This window comes from Sarcophilus harrisii, chromosome 2, assembly GCF_902635505.1.
Source record: "Sarcophilus harrisii chromosome 2, mSarHar1.11, whole genome shotgun sequence".
Lineage (NCBI taxonomy): Eukaryota > Metazoa > Chordata > Mammalia > Dasyuromorphia > Dasyuridae > Sarcophilus > Sarcophilus harrisii.
Genome location: NC_045427.1, coordinates 576,696,565 through 576,716,666, shown reverse-complemented (window position 1 = coordinate 576,716,666; position 20,102 = coordinate 576,696,565). Strand labels below are relative to the sequence as shown.

The 20,102-nt window shown below is 36.6% G+C and overlaps 1 protein-coding gene across 1 annotated transcript in view; it reads right to left on the bottom strand.

Moving 5' to 3' along the window:
- Positions 1-20,102, bottom strand: part of GRK5 (G protein-coupled receptor kinase 5) — a 295,653-nt gene that overhangs the window by 174,066 nt on the left and 101,485 nt on the right. Inside the window, exon 2 of the mRNA XM_031955944.1 lies at positions 3,508-3,603. Coding sequence (XP_031811804.1) covers positions 3,508-3,603 — 96 coding nt within the window. The remainder of the gene's footprint in view (positions 1-3,507; positions 3,604-20,102) is intronic.

Sequence of the window (20,102 nt, the reverse complement as noted above, 5' to 3'; positions counted from 1 at the left end):
GTTCAGACTAATGTTGTAGAGAGTTTTCTCTGCATTTGTTGCATATTTCCATCATTTGCCTTTACAATTCAATTTTTATTGCAATTATTTCTCCAAAGATTTTTTTTTTGAGATCTAAGTCCAAGCATAGAGTCAAGGACGTAACTTAGTAAGAAAATGAAGATGTTAGATAAACTTCATATTGGAGTGTCTGAAGCTGTTGTCAGGCTCAAGTTTGGTGTTAGTGAACATCAATTTGTTTTTTTTTTTACAAAAAGGAGGAAAAAATGTAAAAATATTCATGAATCTACTCAAGAAAGTGCTAAAATAACCCTAAAAGTATGGGATGGGGGAACAATGTCTTCTTCACACTGCTATCTGACACAGTGAAAGGATAGTTCAAATTTTAAAATGTTTTAATTTTAAGAATTTTCTTTGCTGTTAATATTTATGGTATTGTATACTTTGTGTTATAAAAAGAGAATATTGTCTGAAATCAGTTTGCTTTTTTATTGAGATATTAGCATAAAAGGTCAGAGAATTCTAGGGAATTTGTAGTGAGAAAAAATGTCTTGCATGTTTCCAATTTTGAGTGCTGCATTTTACACTTTATTTCATGGTTACTGTGGTAGGAAAAGTACATATTATAGAAATTAATGTTTTGTTACAAAGAATTACATGCATAAAAGTGTATTTTCAGCACTCTCTAGTGAAAGATGACAGTTTTTAGTGGTCAGGGGAATCTAACCCTCTATTTCCCATAGATTCACTATGTCAAAATTCTGACTTTTGTGTCATTTTCTAAGACTTATCTCTATAAAAATTGAGGATTGAATATATGTAGAAAAAAATACAATTTATTCATCATGTTGAGGTATAAATGACTGAGTTAGAGGAATAAATACTAGCAGCTGAGGGGTGGGGTTCAGGAAAAGCCTCATAAAGAAGGTGGCATTTGATATGAACCTTAAAAGATTCCAGGGATACTAAGAAATGGAGAACAGGAGGGAGTCCATTCTAGGAGTGAATACACAGAGACAGGAAATGGAGCATTCTCTGTGAGGAATCATAAAGTGCATGAAGAGGAATAAGCTATAATAAGCTTGGAAAGATACGTGGGGGAAATGATATTTGCATATCCTATACCAAGAAATTGTTCCCCCCCCAAAAAAAAGTGCTTTGTAAAACTTGAAATGCATGGATATAGATATAGATATAGATATGATCTGTTGTCACTGGGAGCTCTCTTTATACTTCCCTACGACACTGCATGAGATGACAAACTCCTCCTGTCCCTTAAAAACACTGGATATAATCTTCTCTAAGAGTTTTGCTCTTCCACCAGCTCAGGCACCTCACACACAATATGAGTCAAAGTACTGCCTTTGGAGAAAAACTTTCTGGAACAAAATCAAAGAAAGGAGTGCATCATATTGACATACAACCTACCAGCTTGGATCCCATACTCTTCATGTTGGTTGCATGAGTCTTCCTGAGTCCAGGGTTCTTGTTCTCTCTCTCTCTCTCTCTCTCTCTCTCTCTCTCTCTCTCTCTCTCTCTCTCTCTCTCTCTCTCTCTCTCTGTCATAACAATAGCTAATTTTATTTATTCTCTCTCTTTCCTTCCTTTTCTTCTCCCTTTTCCTCCCCTCTGTCTTTTTGTCTCTCCTCTCTTTCTTTGACATGCTCTTTCTCTCTGTCTCTCTTCCTCTCTGTCTGTCTCTCCCTCCCTCTCTTTCTTTCTTGATCTCTCTGTCTTTGTGAGACAGAGAGAGAGAGAGAGAGAGAGAGAAAGAGAGAGAGAGAGAGAGAAAGAGAGAGAGAATCAGAGATGGTGACAGAGGCAGAGGCAGAGACAGAGACAGAGACAGAGTTGCCTCCTAGTGCTTGAGCTTTGTATCTATTCAGAAAAGTGATTTTTTTTTATTAAGAAACCCTTTCCCTGGGCCCAGACGATGGATAGCCAAACACAGGGTTCACTGTCAACATGGAGAGAACTGCAAGGTATGAAGTGACTCATAATTGTGTCAACACCAGACGCAGCCCCTCGGTTGAGTTCAGCCTTCCTGTTTTGCTCGGCTTCTCTTCAGGCTGCACTTCTGCAGACACAGCCTCTTTTCAAGGCCCCCTGAGGGGAACAGAAAAATTCGAGTTCTCGCCTTGAGCACATTCTCCCACTGCCCCACAGACTAATGGAGACTTGCTTTATGGATCCCGAGGGGGGGAGAGGAGGGGAGCTCTAAACTACATACGGCACATGTACTTGCCCATAGCCAGAACCTCAGGGATCTCCAGCTAGAAGCCTTGGGGCCCACAAATACCTGGGTTCTAGAGGGGGAAAGGAGTGGGAGGAGGGAAGGTGGAAACTCAGAACAAATATTTCTCCAGTCATCACTGTGGAACCATTTTCACCTGGAATCCTCAGAGGTTGAATGTTGGAAACTCTCGATTTAAGGGAAATGGGGATAGTCAGGCAGATGGGAGATATATCTGATAACAGTTGACATTTATACTCAAGACACTCAAATACCCAGATGGATCTGTGACCCTGTGAATTGGGATGATTCCTCCAAAAATGTCCATCCTTCTCCAGCCTGTTGATTTTTCCACATACTCCCATAAATTCTCCACAGGGAGGGACTCCTTCAAGCTTTTGTTGGAAGCTTTTCTCCCTTTCTTCAAATATTAAGAGAATATCAGTGAAGCATTGAGGCTATTTCTTTGTGGTCCATCATCTTCACTTCTCACCTTGTGGCCAACTTAGCTTGTCCTCCTGCCATATATTTCCCCAATGACATCTTTCTCTGAATCTTTGAATATCATCACTAGTAATAGATATAAGAGGGATGGAGAGGAAGAGCAAAAGGAAGAGGAAACTGCCTGGCCAGTCATCTTTCTGCTACACTCTCAGGCTAAATTATGTACAGATTTTATATTTTAACTTTGCACATCAGTAATATTAAGGAATTTACCCTTAGGTTGGTTAACCAGAGTCTCAGTTATGATAATTTGACTTATGTGATTGTTTGGATTCCAGATAAATAGGAATTTATTCTGCTTCCATATTGTGGTCACATCACTTAAGACATCCACAACAAGAATGAATGCAATAAAAATGTTAAAAATTTGTTTTAACATGTAATTGAGGTTAGCATGTAACAAATAATTCGTGAATACACTAAAACTGGTTTTAAAAAGGGAATTAATGCAATATTTTAAGCTCTTTCCCCCAATGTGAGACTGTGATGCTGCTCACCCTGGACCACTCTTTTACCACTAGAGGAAGAACCCAGGTATCCTGCCACAAATGATGGCTTCAAAGGATAGGGTGACTACTATTTTCTCAACAGGAATAACTTTTCTTACAAAGACAAGATTTGGATTTACTAAAACCTCACTAGCTATTGCCACAGAAATTTCCATCTCTCATAATCAGGGTGAATCATTATTAGCTCCTGGTCCCTTCTCATTCTTCCTCCCCTAAAAGATTCTGGTTCCTTCTTCTTCCCCTATACAAGAGAGAGCTTACCTATCATCTTCCGGAGATCTTCACACTGGCTAATATGAGGGAACTTCAAGATTTCCTTCCACTTTTTGCTTTTGCCTTTACGCTTTCCTCCACCCCCTGCAAAGGAAAACAAAACAAAACAAAAAGATGAGAGGGAGCTATTACTCATAGCCTCAGAAGGCAGAAACAATCACCCTGCTATAGCCACAGATATGGAAACTGACTCAGGGAGAAGTCTTATCATTTGACCTTCACCCATATCCTGAAAACATTAGATATCTCTTTGGAGGATAAGAAGAAGGGAGAATTTAAAAAAAATAATCATACAAAAAGGGCAGACGACCAACAAATGCTTCTTCACCATCTAATCTTCTCAAGTTCTAGTTATCAGAGAAACAAGGCTATACCTGGAGTCAGGAAGACCTAGATTGAAGTCTTCCTTTACCCACTCTTACTGTATGACTTAGGACAAGCAACTTTTTCAGTATCCAGAAATCTCAAAATTGCAAAAAAAAAAAAAAATGTCAATTTGCATTCATAGAAGGCATTTCCCAGGAGTTCTCTAAACATGATTCCCCAAGTATTTGTAATTTCTGTTAACATATTATTAGTATTATGCACTAGAAAAATCAACTGGACAAAGAAAACCTATTGTCTTGACTAGACTATGCTATAGAGTGGAATAAATATTGGGCTAATCCATTAGTCTTTGTTACTTCATCGCTTGGATATGCTTCATGAATAATCATTGATTACAGATAGACAATGAAATTGGGCTGAGAACAGAAAAGAGGGAAGAAAATGGCCCAGGCTACAGGTGGGAAATTGTGGTACTAGCAACCATCCCAAGCTACTCCTTGACATTAAAGGGTATCTTTTTATTAATATTCTTCCAAGGCTTCTTACTATGAGGCTACAAATAAAGGAATATATTCTTTTCTAAAAATCAAAATAATGAGTAACCCAAAGAACAATGGAATAAAGCATGGTAAATATTAATAGCAGTGTTTTGCTAAAAGTTTAACAATTGGTTCCCTGAGAGAAATGTATGCATGACACACTTTTAATTTAAATATACATCAAAAACATTTTTCCATCTATCTTAAGTCTAGATAATCCTCAAATAATCAATCAAGCCCTGATTTGTTACATTTAATTTCCATCACCAAAAACAATTTTCAGTTCATACCAAAAATTTAACAATGAGTCAGTTTGTACTTGATCTGGCACATTGCTGGATATAAGTCACATATCAATGGTGATTTGTGTACAAGAAGTTGTATAAAAATTTGTGTGAAAGATATCATTCAGGAATAGTGATTGACAAAAAGGACTTAGGTTAGTCATGTATCAAGAGTTAGGAAAGAATAAAATGGTTGAGTGGAATAGGTTACATACATATGACACAGTAATCAATAACTATCTAGTATTTTACAAACCTCAAAACTCCAGCTTCTGGGATAACAACTCACTATTTCACAAAAATTGCTGGGAAACTGGAAAATAATGTCAAAAACTCAGCACAGATCTACATCTCATACCCCATATCAAATTAAGGTCAAAATCGGTATATTATTTAGGTGTAAAGGGTGATACTATAAGCAAATTAAGAAAGCCAGAGATAGTTTACTTATATCTTTGGAGAAGAGAGGAAATTTATGATTAAAGAAGTAGAAAACATAAAATGCAAAATGAACAACTTTGATTACATTAAATTAAAAAGGTTTTGCACTCTTAACACAGTCGGGATTAGAAAGAAAGCACAAAGCTGGAAAAAAAATTTATTTCTGATAAAGACCTTATTTCTAGAATATATAAAGAACTGTGTCAAATTTATAATATAAGTCATTCCCCAATTACTGAATGGTCAAAGGATATGAATAGACAATTTTCAGACGACAAAATTAAAGTCATCTATAGTCATATGAAAAAATTACTCTAAATCACTATTGATTAGAGAAATGCAAATTAAAACTACTTGAGGTACCACCTCACACTTCTCAGATTGGCTAAGATGAGAGGAAAAGATAATGATAAATGTTGGAGAAGATATGAGAAAACTAGAACACTAGTGTGTTGTTGGTGGAGTTGTGAAATGATGCAACCATTGTGGAGAGCGATTTGGAACTATGTCCAAAGGGCAATAAAACTGTCATACCCTTTGAACCAGTAATGCCTTTACTGTATCTTATCCCAAAGAAATCATAAATGAGGGGAAAAGACTCACATGTGTGAAAGTGTTTGTAGAAGCTCTTTTTTGTGGTGACAAAGAATTGGAAAGTTATTAAATGTCCATCAGTTGGGGGAATGGCTGAATAAATTATGTTATATGAGAATAATGAAATATTATTATTCCATAAAAAATGATAAATAAGCTGATTTTAGAAAAGTCTGGAAAGATTTACATGAATTGATGCTGAGTGAAACAAGCAGAATCGGGAATACAATATACACAGTAAGGATTGTGGGATGATCAACTATGACAAACTTGGTTCTTCTCAATGGTTCAGTGATCCAAGGCAATCTCAATAAACTGGATGGAAAATATTATCTGCATCCAGAGAGAGAAATATGGAGACTGAGTGTAAATCAACATATACTATATTTACTTTTTTTTCCTTTATCACTTGTTTTATTTTTCTCTCACAGTTTCCCCTTTTGTTCTGATTTTTCTCTCCCAATGTGATTCATAAAGAAATATGTAAAAAAAATTCACATATATCGCCAAAATAAAGTAATTTAAAACATTTTTTTAAGTTAGGATGATCAATGGGAAGCCTTATGTTGCAATAGAATTCACAAAATATTAAAAGAGCTAGAGAAGAGCCCTAAGAGTATACAGTAGATTAGAGAAAAGCAGTGTGTTGTGGTGAATTGGGCACCAATCTTGGTATCAGGAGAATTTGAGTCCAAATTTTGCTTCAAATACTTAGTTGCTGCATGATCTTAGGGAAATCACTTAACTTTTGTATCTCAATTTCTTCATCAGTAAAATGGGAGAAGGAAGTGTTAGAGTTAATAATCTCTTCAATCCCTTTAGCTTCTAAAATCTTTTACCAAATTATTTATAGGAAAGAATCATGGAGGTCAAGAAGGCATGGATAGGTTCTGACCAATATCAATAGAAAAACTATCCAGAAAGAAATAGAAATTGATGATCCCATGATTTCATGATCTATGTTACTGAGATTACAGATTTATTGAATAGTAATGAAGTAACTTATTCTTGAAGTCCTACATGAATTTATCTAAATGCTTCATGAGCATCATTGATTAAATTTACATAACAGATGTTTACTGAGAACATCTCTCAGTAAAGGCTTACAAAGTAAGCCTTTCCTTTTATTTGTCCCAAAGCTACCATGTCAAATTCCAAATTTTTGCTGGTTCTAATATTCAGGGAGCTGGTGAAAAGTTTCATGTTTATTTCACTCATACCTTACTTGTTTGCTTATTTATTTATAGGACTAATTTTTTTTCCATAAAATAATGTAATCCGATTTGGAACCCAAAAGAAATATTCTTGTCTAATCTTCTTATTTTACAGATGAGGTATCTGATGTTTAGAGGAATTAAGTTACTTGCTCAGAGTCACACACAATAAATATTTATTAAGAATCTATTATATACCAGAACTATGCTAGCATGAGGAACCAAAACCAAAACCAAAACATTATCTGGCCTCCAGTGGCTTACAATCTACAGACCCTTCCAATAGTAGCTCAGATTTATATAGCAATATCCAGTTTCAAAGTATCCTCCTTATAAAGGAATCCTATGAAATAAGTGGCTCTATTCACAAAATCACCTAGTTGCTCCCTCATTCTCCCTTACTCATCCCACCATATAAAATCAGAAACAAATCCCTCAATTCTACTCCACATCTTTTGCATTCACTTCTCTTTTATCTACTCACACAGCAACCACCCTAATTCAAGTCATAATCATCTCTATCTTTCCAGCATTTCCCCACTAATCTAAACTTCCAACAATTGTCAGTTCTTCAAGTCTGAAGATGTCACTTCCCCTTCTCAAGTGGCTTCTTATTGAAACTAGTATAAAAACACAAACTCCTAAGCTTCACTTTTAAAGTCAGGGATGCCTCAAGCCAGTCAGGATCCCAGGCAAAAAAAAAAAAAAGAGGAACCCTCCAGAAAGGGCAAAAAAAGAGGGAAGACATAAGCAGAGAAGAATTTGAAGATGAGAAGACTGAAGGGTAGAAGAAAAAGGAAGAGGAGTGATAATGACTACTTCAGACCTACTAAAAATCTTTATGAAGGATTTGTGTTGATGTAGAGAAGAAGAAAACTATGTCCTGTCAAGTATGCAAATAAAATATGCAGTAGGAAAATAAAATCTTTATTTTAAAAGAAAACATGGAAATATAAATTTAAAAATATAAAAATACATTAAAATTAAAAATCACATAACACATTATTACAATTCACATAAAATATAATTTTGCAAGTTGCAACTTTTTTACATATTAGTCTGATGCAAAAATATTTTAAATTACCCCTTACAAATGCAGCTACTTTCTCTTTTCAGTGGAATATTAATATTAGAAAAATTTTTTAATGAATTGTATTTTTGTACAATATATGTACAAGTCATTTATCTTTTTGTAGTTAAAGAATAACCAAAAATTTTAAATGTATGCTTTATCATAATAAAATAAAAATGCATCTCCAAATTGCAATTATTCATAGAAAGTTGAATTTTTAAAAAAATCAATTCAGGAAAATTGTGTCTGTTTATATAGTAAGATGAGCTTGCTCTGCTATACTGTCAAAGTGCAGAACTGTATATTTATATAGAGTCAGTCCTTGGAAATACTCATTTTATGGTACAAATTAACAAACCATTAATTCAGAACTGTGTGCAGTGAATATGAAATATGTATGTACATGGTTAAGAATCATGTTAAAATATATTTTGTTCTTAAAATGTAATTGGTTCTCTGATTAAAGTATATCATATTAATTTTATTTCCCTTTGAAATTCACTGATTTTACAATGGATGTCAAAAATAAATAATAATCCTACCAAGAAAGAAAAAAAAATTTATATGATAAAGTTGAATGCTAGACTCTCTTCTAGAATGTTGAGCCTCAGGAATTTGTACTAGCTTTTTCACCTCCCCTGACATAATAGAAGCTCCTGAAAGTCTGAATTATTTCATCTGTTTCATATATATATATATATATATATATATATATATATATATAGAGAGAGAGAGAGAGAGAGAGAGAGAGAGAGAGAGAAAGAGAGAGAGAAAGATATATCTATATATAGATATAGATATAGATATATCTATATGTAGATATAGATATAGATATATAGAGAGAGACTATAGTAAGCACTTAATAAATGCTTTTTGCTTGCCTAACCCCCTAGGAAAACTATTAAATCTTTATCACCTTTCCCTTTCCCCATCAACCTTCAGTCCTTTCCCTTTCCCTCCCACATATATACAGAATCCAATACATATGCATTATACTTTTGCAAATTCCCTTCTTCTGAAACTTTTAGTTTGCAAGTAAATAAAATTGGGGGGAGTAGTAAATTACTCTTCCCCAAAGACCCAGGAGAGAAAGGAGCTCTACAGGAATAAGTCCATTCTCTAGCTGCTAATTAGCCCCATCTTCAGCATTTCATAGAATATTAGAGTTGGAAGGGCTCTTTAGAAATCATCTATTACAAACACCCCATTTTAAGACGAGAAAGGTCCAGAGAGTAGAAGTGATTTTACCATAGTCACACAGCTAGGGAGAGACAGAGTCAAATAAAACCCGGGCTTCCTGATGCTGTAGCCTGTGTTCTTTCCTCTAGCTAGATCCAAATGTGAACTTCTCTGGAAAGGAGGAAGAGGGTGGGTATAATTACAACCCAAAGCAATGTCAGCCCATTGGAGATTTGCACGCCCCCACTCATATGACAATCCATTATAAGCTTCCCAGGGCCTTCTCTGGGTAAAACAAACTCAGTTCCTTTATGATTCAAGTTGGCTCAAGGGTGGTTTCATATTTTAATAACAAACAAAACATGCCTCAAAGAGGTCACAGCTTCCAGACAAATGTTTGGCTTTTAAGCATTTTGTTTGGTTGTTAAATTGCATATTTGATGACTGAAGTGTTGTTACTGTTTATTATTTCAATCTGGAATAATTGTTTCCCAGTATCCTGAGAGCCTGACTAGGAACCCTTTGTAAACTCACTCATAGTAAAACTTTGGACATTGCCTCTCTTGCTCCTTGAGAGTAATTAGGTACTTTAAGAGGTAGAATAGACCACAGAGGTACCATTGAGAACCTCCAAAAGTTTCTATCTAGTCCTAATTAGGAGAAGCGAGATGAGATGAGAATGACCACCATGAACATGTTATGATTCTAAGACAATGATTTATATGAATTAATAAAACCAATAAATCAAATAGTAAATCCTTATTGAATACTGTTAGATATTAGATGGAATGTAATGAATTATGACATGACTTCCCTATCTGCAAGAAGTTAGGTAGCACCATGTATAAAGTGATGGACTTGGAGTCAAAGAAGATTGAATTCAAATATCATTTTAGACACTTAGTAATTTGTGACCCTGGGAAACTCACTTAATCTCTCTCAGGCTGAATTTTTCATCTATAAAATGAGGATAATAGCACCTATTTCCTAGGGTGGTGGTTAGGATTAAATGAGATAATTTTTGTAAAGCACTTTGCAAACTTTGAAATGTTACATAAATGCTAACAATTATTAACTCCTAATGTAGTTGGAAAGTAAAGTCAGGAAAAATAATGGACAACTTTGCATACTGCCCTTATAAAATTTTATAAGCTACATTTTGTTCCAGGAATGACTCTGAGGTGACAAAGATTGTGCTACTGGAATAAAACTCTTTAAGCTTTTCCAAGACAGAAAGACTTTAAGTATGGATCCAGTGATAGATTGTCTACCTGCTGCACCTGAGGACTAGTCTGGATAAGTAGGGAAATGCCTATCATCAGAATTTTTCCAGTTTCAACAACTCAATAAATAAACAAAATATTCAATGGCCCCAGTCCTGTGTTTCCCACTTTTTTTCCTCCATCCTCCAGTGTCTGACACTGACTGACACCGATGAGGGTAGAATAATAGAAAAGAGAGAAGAGAATCATAGGATAATACACTTATAAATCATCTACAAATATTAATTTACTCATTAGTATTCTCTGAATATATTCTTTGTCTTACAGCCGACAAGTTGACATACCATTGGAAGAAAGGACCATACTAACATCCTCTCTGTAAATTAAACCAATAGATAAAAAGAAGCTGCAGCTTAATCAAAGACTAGATCACAGATTCTCCTCAGAGAAGTAAATAAAGTTTGTAGATTTGGTTTAATCATATGCTCTAAAAAATAAGAAATAGCATTCCCAGGTCATCATCCAGTGATGCTCATGATAAATTTATGCAGGGAGACTATGATGAACACTGTTGATGTTTATATGTATACAATCCTATGTGATCCCATAAACCACATCAGGTCCTTTCATCTTCCACTATCTCCTGAAGTCTATCCAAGCTCATGTTCATAGCTTCCATGACACTATTCATTCTATCCTCTGCTACCCCTTTTTGCTTTCTCCTTTTGTTTTCAATCTTTACCAACATCAAAGTCTTTTCCAGTGAGTCCTGTCTTCATGTTATGTAACCAAAGTATCTAAGCTTAAACATTACTAAAATTTATTCTTCAAATCTTTTTCAAAGAATGAAAAATTAGAAAAATTATATGAAAAATTTAATAGAATCTTACAGATTAAGTCAAAATATAATTTGATGATCTATAACTTCTTTGGGAAATTGGACACAGGGGATGATAATAAAAACTATGTTGGAAAATACTGTTAAGGATCACGAAATAGTAGAGTCCAGAAGTTTATAGATTACTTCTATAATGAAGGACATGAAGGACACCAGTCCATCATGAATATTTTCTTCATGATGAGGGTCATAAGACACTAAATATGGCCCAGATAGACTTAAAAGAGAGCATTAAAAAGTAAAATTGACTATATCTTAACAGGCAGGAAATGACTGGTTACAGACATAGCAGTCATTTTGGAATCCACTTTATTTGTGCAGTGAAATCACCAATTAGAACAAAGGTCAAAGTAAAAACCAAATAAAAAGAAAGATGAAAAGATACTGTTCACAATATAGCAGCTCTAGCAAAACTTATCCAAATAAGGTCATTATTCTGAAAAATCAAAAAGAGACAAGAGTAAAAGAATTTACTATATCCTATCACCATAGGTGTTAATCAGTACAAAACAGACCTCAAAATGGGGAGGCCCAAAGACTCCATAAAATGCTGCAAATAGACCAAAAAAAAGAAAAAGATTCAGCAACTAACGGCAAAGTTAGAGTATAAGCATATTCATAAAACATTTGTAATAGTATGTAATATAATATTATATGAATGGAATATTGACTCACAGAATATCAAAAAGTTTTTAAAGAAGAAAATGAATCTGAGTATCATGAGTAGATTCATACATGGTAATGGAAGTATAACAAAATGGCAATAACACCCTAAAAAATCAAGTAAGGAAAAGTAATTAAATCATTCAATTACAAAATTTCAGAATAGGAAGAAGATTAGAGAATGTCTAAGCCAATCTCTATCTGAAAAGGAAGTTCCCCTATAATAGGAATGAGTTGTGCTTATCCTTCCTTTGAAGATCTTCACTGATGGGAAATCCTCTGCCTGCTATTTATTAGGGAATTTTTTTTCTTACATCAAATTAGAATCTGACCAATTCACTGAACTTTCTATCAACTGTTCCTAGTTGTGCTTTTTAAGGTCAAACAGGACAAATATTAACTACATTTCCCCCCAATTTTCATCCAGGAAAGCCTCCACCATTTGATGATTCTTTAAAACAACAACTCAAAGTAGGCCTTTTCATTCATCTCTTTTAAACTACATCTTATTATCTTCATCCCATTATTCTAACCTGTCAATACTTTTTGAATCTCAATTTGAATCTTAATTCAATTTTTTTGAATCTCAATTAGTCAACAGCTTATCTATCCTTCCTAGCATTATACCATTTATACTTTAACTTGTCATTGAGAAAAATGCTAAACAGAATAAAGCCAAAGAGAGATTTTTTTAAACTATTTAGACTTCCACCTAGATTAATAACATTCTGTTAATTATTACTTTGCAGTTATTCAATTAATCTACTTAATTATACTTACATTACTCCACAAAATACATTCTTGAAGAAAACATGAAAAAAAATAGTTAAGGTCTTTACATCTATGCAAGGTCTCTTCCAGCTCTTATATTCTGTGATCTGAATGGGGAAATGGAGCATCATTTGACTGTATAACCAATTTCAGTTTTGTGACATTAAAAGGTGGTTTCAAGATGTTGGGTGGATCTTCTGTGGAAGGATAGTGAAAAGCTGGGAGTGCAAATAATACAGAATAAGAAGGTATGAATGGACTGTGATCTATAATATGAGATGGAGGGCTTACTTTGATGAGATCATTGGGACTATTTAATTACATTCAAGAAATCAGAGGAGCACAGTGAGATTAGGAAGAGCCAAGAAAAAAATATAATGAGATTTAAGTAACATTTGAAATGGATTTTAGACAAAGATTTAGATAAACAGAGAGAAGAGAAAGGAGAATACAATATGGTATAGCAGGAAAAGTTCTCTCAAAGGATCTAGAGTCAAACCTTGCCTTTGATGTTTATGACCTGAAGCAAGTCACATAATCGCACCAGGTCTCAATTTATTACCTGAAAAATGAGGGAGTTTGTACCAGCTAGTCTCTGAAGTGTCCCTATGAATGTTGCATACATTGTACAATGATGTTATTTTATTAGTTGCTTTAGTTTAACCTAGTTTTCTTTGATATAAGGGGAGGTTCATGTATGACTGGAGATTATGTATATTTAGAAATAGGATTATAGATCAAAAGCTGGTAGGGACAATGAGGAATCAGAGCCAAAGTAGAATAAGTGAATCATGGTATAAATATAAGTCATCAGTAGGACTTATTTTAAGTAAGTAGGTTAATCAATCAATCATGTTGACTGAAAGGGAAAGAGATGAGATTGTGGGATATTAAACAAATCAATCTGGCTACAATGAATGGTATGTGAAAAATAATATTGGGAGATCAGACTGGAAAGAGAGGTTGAAGTCAGATTATGGAGAACCTTGAATGGCTGACTAAAGACTCTGTATTCAGACTGACTTCCAGTGCTCACACCTTTTCTAAGAAGAACAGGCCAAACTGAAAAGTCAACAGCTTTAAAAGCAAATTACTTCACTCTCTACTGAGCTGCCAGAGCTGTAATCCTTTTGGTCTCAAGCCTGGGGAGGAGAAAACCAGGCCAGTAATGGAGAAACATTTCATGAAATCATTGGTCCTGTGACTTGAATTTCATAGGCTATGAGACTGGGTGTAGGACAAGAATCCTCAGTTAAGCTGGGGATGTATAAAAGCCATTATCATCTTTCCAATCCCTCACCCAACCAAGACAGAGAAAGGTTCCTTATGGTTGGCAGCATTCATTCTCTTAGGAGAAAAATAATCTATCCAGAATCTGGAAAAGGGGAGAAAGGAAAAGCAGGATATTCTGAGCAATACAAGAAGGGTCTCAGAAGGCCTGGTTTTAATCCAGTAAACTTCAGTTCTCATCGCAGGCAACCTGGGTGTAGTAGATATAAAGCTGTTCTCAATGAGGAAGCAAGAAAAGTTTGGGTTCAGGTTCTGTCTCTAACACACTGGCTGGATGACCCTAAGCAAGTCATTTAAACTCTGAATAAATGTTCTGGCCAACTCTCTAAGAATATTAGTATGGACCTGCTTCTCTCATTCACAGAGTTCTCTATGCTAAGCAAAGTCTGAAAGTCCAGTCTCCATCCTTATCCCTAAGATTCTGTTTCAATTCAATTCAATAAATTTAACTTTAGAAACATTGACCAAGTGTGCAAAGCTCTATGCTAGGTCCTATGAAAGTACAATGATACATAATAAAATTAGTTTCTTGTCCTCAAGGAATTTATGATCTAGTAGGCAAAAATATGGTGTGGGGCAATTGTGAAGGGCACAAGACAAATGTTACAACATTCCCAAGCAGAGAGAAAACTGTATCTACACATTTTATTTTTTCCACACAACCCCTCTGTGAGCAAGGCAAAATAAGAATTATTCTCTTTTTGACAGATGTGGAAACTGAGGCACACAATGACATCACTTGGCCAAAGCCACATCTCATTTAATGGGAGATTTTGGATTAGCACCCAGGTCTCCCGACCCCCCATGACACAGATTCTTTTCAAAAGAAAAAGGGTTCCTAGTGCCGATGAAGCCAAAGTGTCCATCTCCAGAGCACTCTAATGAGAGGGAGCCAGTGGAATTCCCCTGCCTGCATTCCTCCCTGTCTCTCCCCCTGTAATAGCCACAATTAGGTGGTGACTCAGAGTAAAGACTCCCAGGAAAGGAAACCTTTACAAGGGGTTTCTCTTAATGAGGCGGCTCCCCATGACACATGATGCTCTCATTTCTCACAGAGACTAGAGCAGGAGAGGAAAGGAGAAATGAAGCCAGATCCTAAGCTAAGAGATGGGAAGCTAATATCTTCCATTTGTATAATGTTTGATTCTTTTTTCTCTTATTCTGTCCCAATAGCCCTGGGAGGTAGGCAAGGCAATCGGGCCTTTTTTGGCGGTTGAAGAAAGGGAGATTCCAGAGAACTTAATTAAGGGATTTGCCTGTCACACAGTGATTAACAGAAGAGCTCCTTGTTTCGGGGCCTCTGCTTTTCGCTGCACTAGATGTCATTGAATTTTAGAGCTACAAGAGACATTTAAAATTGTTTAGTCTAAACTGTTTTATATATGAGTAAAGAGGAAAGGTGACTCATGGTCACACAACTGGTTAATAGTGGAACTGGTGGAGGACTCAGGGGTCTTGATCTTCAGGTCATTACACTGCACAACTTTCACTGTCTTTGATGATTTAAAGAGAAAACTGTATAAAGCTTATTCAACTTTCAAAACTAAAAGGTATCAATGCCAGGGCAAATGACCAAGTCACTCTGAACCCCCTGTTTTTAGTGTACATGTTGATATATATACCACTGTTTTCAAGACCAACTACTAAGCACTGGTCAGGGCTGATCCTCAAGAGTGGGAAGAAAGAAGGACCACCAATGTCTCACCCATTGGCCCTAGAACGGTTGTCCAGGAAAGGAGAACAGCTCTGGAGAGAGACCAAGGCCCCCTAAGGATTTTCACTGCACTTTACTGTTCCATGCCAATGATTTCCTTAAACTCTCAACAGTTTTGTGGTTCACAAAAGGACTTCATGCTTGAAAAGGTCTGTACCAAAATGAGGGGAAGGAAGGGAGGCAGATTTATTCAAAATTCAAATTATCTGATGCTGTGAGAAAACAGGACTTTTAAAAAGATATATACATTTTTTAAAATAAAAAAAATCAGAGTTTCAAATAAATTTCTGTCAAGGTCTTAGAAGGTTTTCTGGTATCCTAGTGACTGGTATCCATGTAGGAAGGAAGGAAGGAGCTGTGTTCTGCTCCAAAGGTTCAGAGTGAGTGTAAATTAGCAATTGTTTCTGTTTTGGCCCTAAACTCTGAGGGTCTATTCCTCCCAGATTGATTTTTTTAACTACTTAAAAGAAACCATCCTTTACCTCATTTCTTACCTAGACTAATCACTAAATGGGTGTTGCCTCAATGGGTGTTAACTGAGACCTGGGGGAAAACCTTAGCTTAAAAAAGGTCAAGGTCTTCCACTAGATCAGAGCCATCTCCAGTCATCCTCATCTATATCTGGATTCAAATAATTCTGGAAGAAAAAGTAAGACTGGTGACCTTGCCCAGCCCTCCCTCACTTAAATCCAATCTACTTTCAAGTCATGACATCATCCTCTGATGTCATGGTCCTTTTTTAAGAAAGAAGGACAAATAACAGCAATCAGTGTAGAATCTCTCTCCTTCCCCCCAAAGCTTGCTGCAGAGGAATGAGTCATTCGTTCTTAGTCAACTAGAAGAGACTGCTACAATTGTTCCCGCGATGTAGTTAATGTTAAAGAATCTGTTCAATTCTTTCTTACCCAGGTGAGCTTTCAGCTTTCAGCATTCAGCTTCCCCCTCAGTGCCCACAGGGCTGGCTTTCTCCAAAGTGTCTCTGTGGGAAGGTGGCGGGCAGCCACGATCAGCCAGTAAGATCTGGCAGCAGGGAGGCAAGGTTTTTCTGCTAATCAGAGCCTGGCAGGGGTCCCCATTAGACCTCCTTCTCGGGTTGGCTTCCTCTGTAGTTCCTGCCTCCAGGGCCACCTTTTACCCAGTCTCCAAACATCAACCCCCATCCCTTCCTTTTCATTTTTTCATAAACCTTTCCCAAAAAACAGTAGAAGCTCCCCCCACCCCTGCCCTCCCTGATTCCAATGAAGTAGGTAAATTTACTGATTTGAAATCTTCCTTCATCCCACATCATACAAGGCAGGATCCCAATTATTTGGCCTGATCACAAGGCATGATGACACAGCCCCTTCCAGAAGCCATAACAATGGCACATCTTTCTAGAGCCCTTTACCCCTTACAACAAGCCTGGGAAGGGTCCCTCAGCCTAACCCTTCACGGAATTTTATCGGATGGAACTTAAAAGAAAATGGAGCAAAAAATAGCAGCACTAGCCTTGTAAGGGAAGGATAGGAAGGTGTCGTTAAAAAAGAGCTGTACTGTGAATGAGAAGCCTGGGAGCCAGTCTGGTTCCATCATTGTACTAGGTGTGTTACCTTGGGCAATTAAGTGCTAATTCCTCCCTTGGATTTAGCTCTCTCACTACTAAAGGACCACTAAGAGCCCTTTTTAGCTCTACAATTCATTGAAGTGGAACTAGACTCGGTAAATGGTCAGCAGTGTTATGGACAATACTGTTAAACTCCCATTTGCCTAAAAATACATTGCCCTCTGGACTGTAATAGTACCTAAAACTCCTGGGCTAATTGGGAAGGCTCCGAATACAGCAGCTTGGAAGGGGCAGCATATTAAATTGTTATGTCACTGATACTTAGAATTGGTTTATCCAAATCTGCAGCACAGAACAGTACTCTGGAAGAAAGGGACACTAGAAAGGGAAGTTCTGATGCTGGGTAGGGGATAATAAAGTAAAAAATAGTTAAAATTTGATACCATCCCAGGAATAGTTATCAATTGGGGCTAACCTATGAGACAGCTTGGGCATGGGTGGGGGAACAAAGAGAGGTGATTAAGGAGGAAAATGGAAAAAAGGGGAGAGAAAGATCCTACAGCTATAAAGAATCTTACAGAAAGGGAAACTGAGGCTTCCTAACTGAGGGATACTAAAGAGACCAACAGGGTTAGAATTGGGTAATGTTGTTTCCTGAGAAGATAATTGCCAAGATTGTCTCAATGACACCAAACTTTGTAATCTCCACTATGTTGAAATCCTTCCCATTCAGGGCCCCAGTCCCCACACTCTGGATTGTGTCTTTTCTCTTTCTCCTCCTACCAGTGACACATGTGGAACAAAAGCAGACAGGGTGTGGTCCTTTCTCAGGGTTCTCTGTTTTTAACTTTTAATGCTTAGGTTCATTCCCATTGCCAGGGACCCTTCTGAGTGAAGCCACTTGTTTGGAAGGCTGTTTCCTGATTCTCTGTCCACCCTGGAAGAGGAGGTTCTCCCTCCTCACAGCTCCCTCTTGGAATGTCTTAAGTTCAGGAAGGGCTCAGTCCAAGAGCACTACTTACACGGTCTCTTCTATTCCTCCAGTTGTTAATGTTCCCTTTCAGGCAGATTAATTTGAATATATTTTATATTTATTTATTTCTGTACTTGTTTTCACAAGTAGGATATCTGCTTCTTAAGGTCAGAGACTGTTTCATTGTTTATCTTTTGGGTCCCTAGTAAATAGCCAAATCTCTGACACATAGTAGGTGCTTAATAAATGATAATTGAGCTGAATTTCATCCAGGGCCACCTCCAGTCATCCTGATCTATATGTGGCCACTAAACCCAGATGGCCTTGGTGAGGAAAGTGAGGCAGGTGCCTCGTACAGCTCTCCCTCACTTCAACCCAATTCATTTGCATGTCATGGTATCACTTCCCTGATGTCATGGTCCTATTCCAGAAGGAAAGATAAACAACAGCAATAACCATTGGAAGGTACACCAGGAGGAGGGAGCTTAACCTAAAAAATCACAGAGACATTCCCATACTCCAGAGGTCCTCCCCATCTCCACCCAGAGAGGTTTATCCAAATATTCCAAAATAAAGAAAGGTAAAAAGTTTATTTCCTTTGCTCTAGGGAAGAGGCAAGGACAAAAAGAAATAAAAATTAGCATTAGGGTATGAGAGTCAGGAGACTTGGGTTAGCCTGGGCTCTTCCAAGAAATAGTTGCACAGACCTTGGCTTCTGCATCTATAAAATAAAAGATGGAATGGGGAAAAAAACATACTTTTTATGTGCCTAAGACTATGCTTAGCATGAGAAATACAAATACCAAAAAAGCAAGGCAGTCCTTGCCCTCAGGAAGCTTACACTCTTAATAGAAAAAAACAAAACAAAACAATACATATTAAGGGAATGATGGTCAGGAAAAGGAATGTTTTGGTGTGGGAAGTCACAGAGACAATAAGTGGAGTCATAGGGCTGTTGACTAAATATGTCCTTTCTGATAACGATGGTAGTGATTGTTATTTCCAGAGCAAGAATTAAAAAGAAGGAAGAGGTAAAGCATAGATAACATGGTGAGCTGAATGATGGCAAATCCTCACTGATTAGGAATGCAGGAACCCAAAGTGCAAGCTGGAGAGCTGATTGGGAGGCAAAGAACAGATCAAAATTTAGAAGATGAGACCAGAAATCAGGAGATCTGAATTCTATCACAGTCTCCCAGAGCAGGACAGGACCTAAGTAACCTCATGGACCAACTGATTCTTGTTAAAGAATTCCCTTGAAAATATACCTGACAAAGGGATAGCCAATGTTTGCTTTAAAACTTCATACAAAGGGGAAACCATGACACTGCTCTGCTCCCACCAAGATGGCCCATTCTACTTTAGGGTAGCTCTGATTCTTAGGATGTTTTCCTCCACTTTACTCTAAATTTTCCTCTTGCACTGTTCTACAAAAAGTTCTGATGTTACCCTCCAAACCCAGAAAGAATGAGTTGAATGCCTCCTGGAACAATTCTTCAAATAGTTCAAGGCAATTTTTATGTCTCATCAATATCTTCTCAATCAATCAATAAACAAATATTTATTAAGAGCCCACAATGTGGTAGACCATGCTAGACATAATGAAACTAATTTCTTTTTCAAGTAGCTCACATTCTTATCTCTTATTTGTTCAGGTGATATTTATAAATTATAATCTACAACAGTGGTCTCAAACTTAAATAGAAATGGGAACTACTAACCAATACATAAAGATCCCTATAGGTTACATGTTGACTTAGAAAACCCCACATTTTAAATAGTTCTTTAAAAAAAAAAAAGCTCAACACATAGGAACTACATTTTAATATCTTTCTGTTACATGTGAGGCTATTGTGGG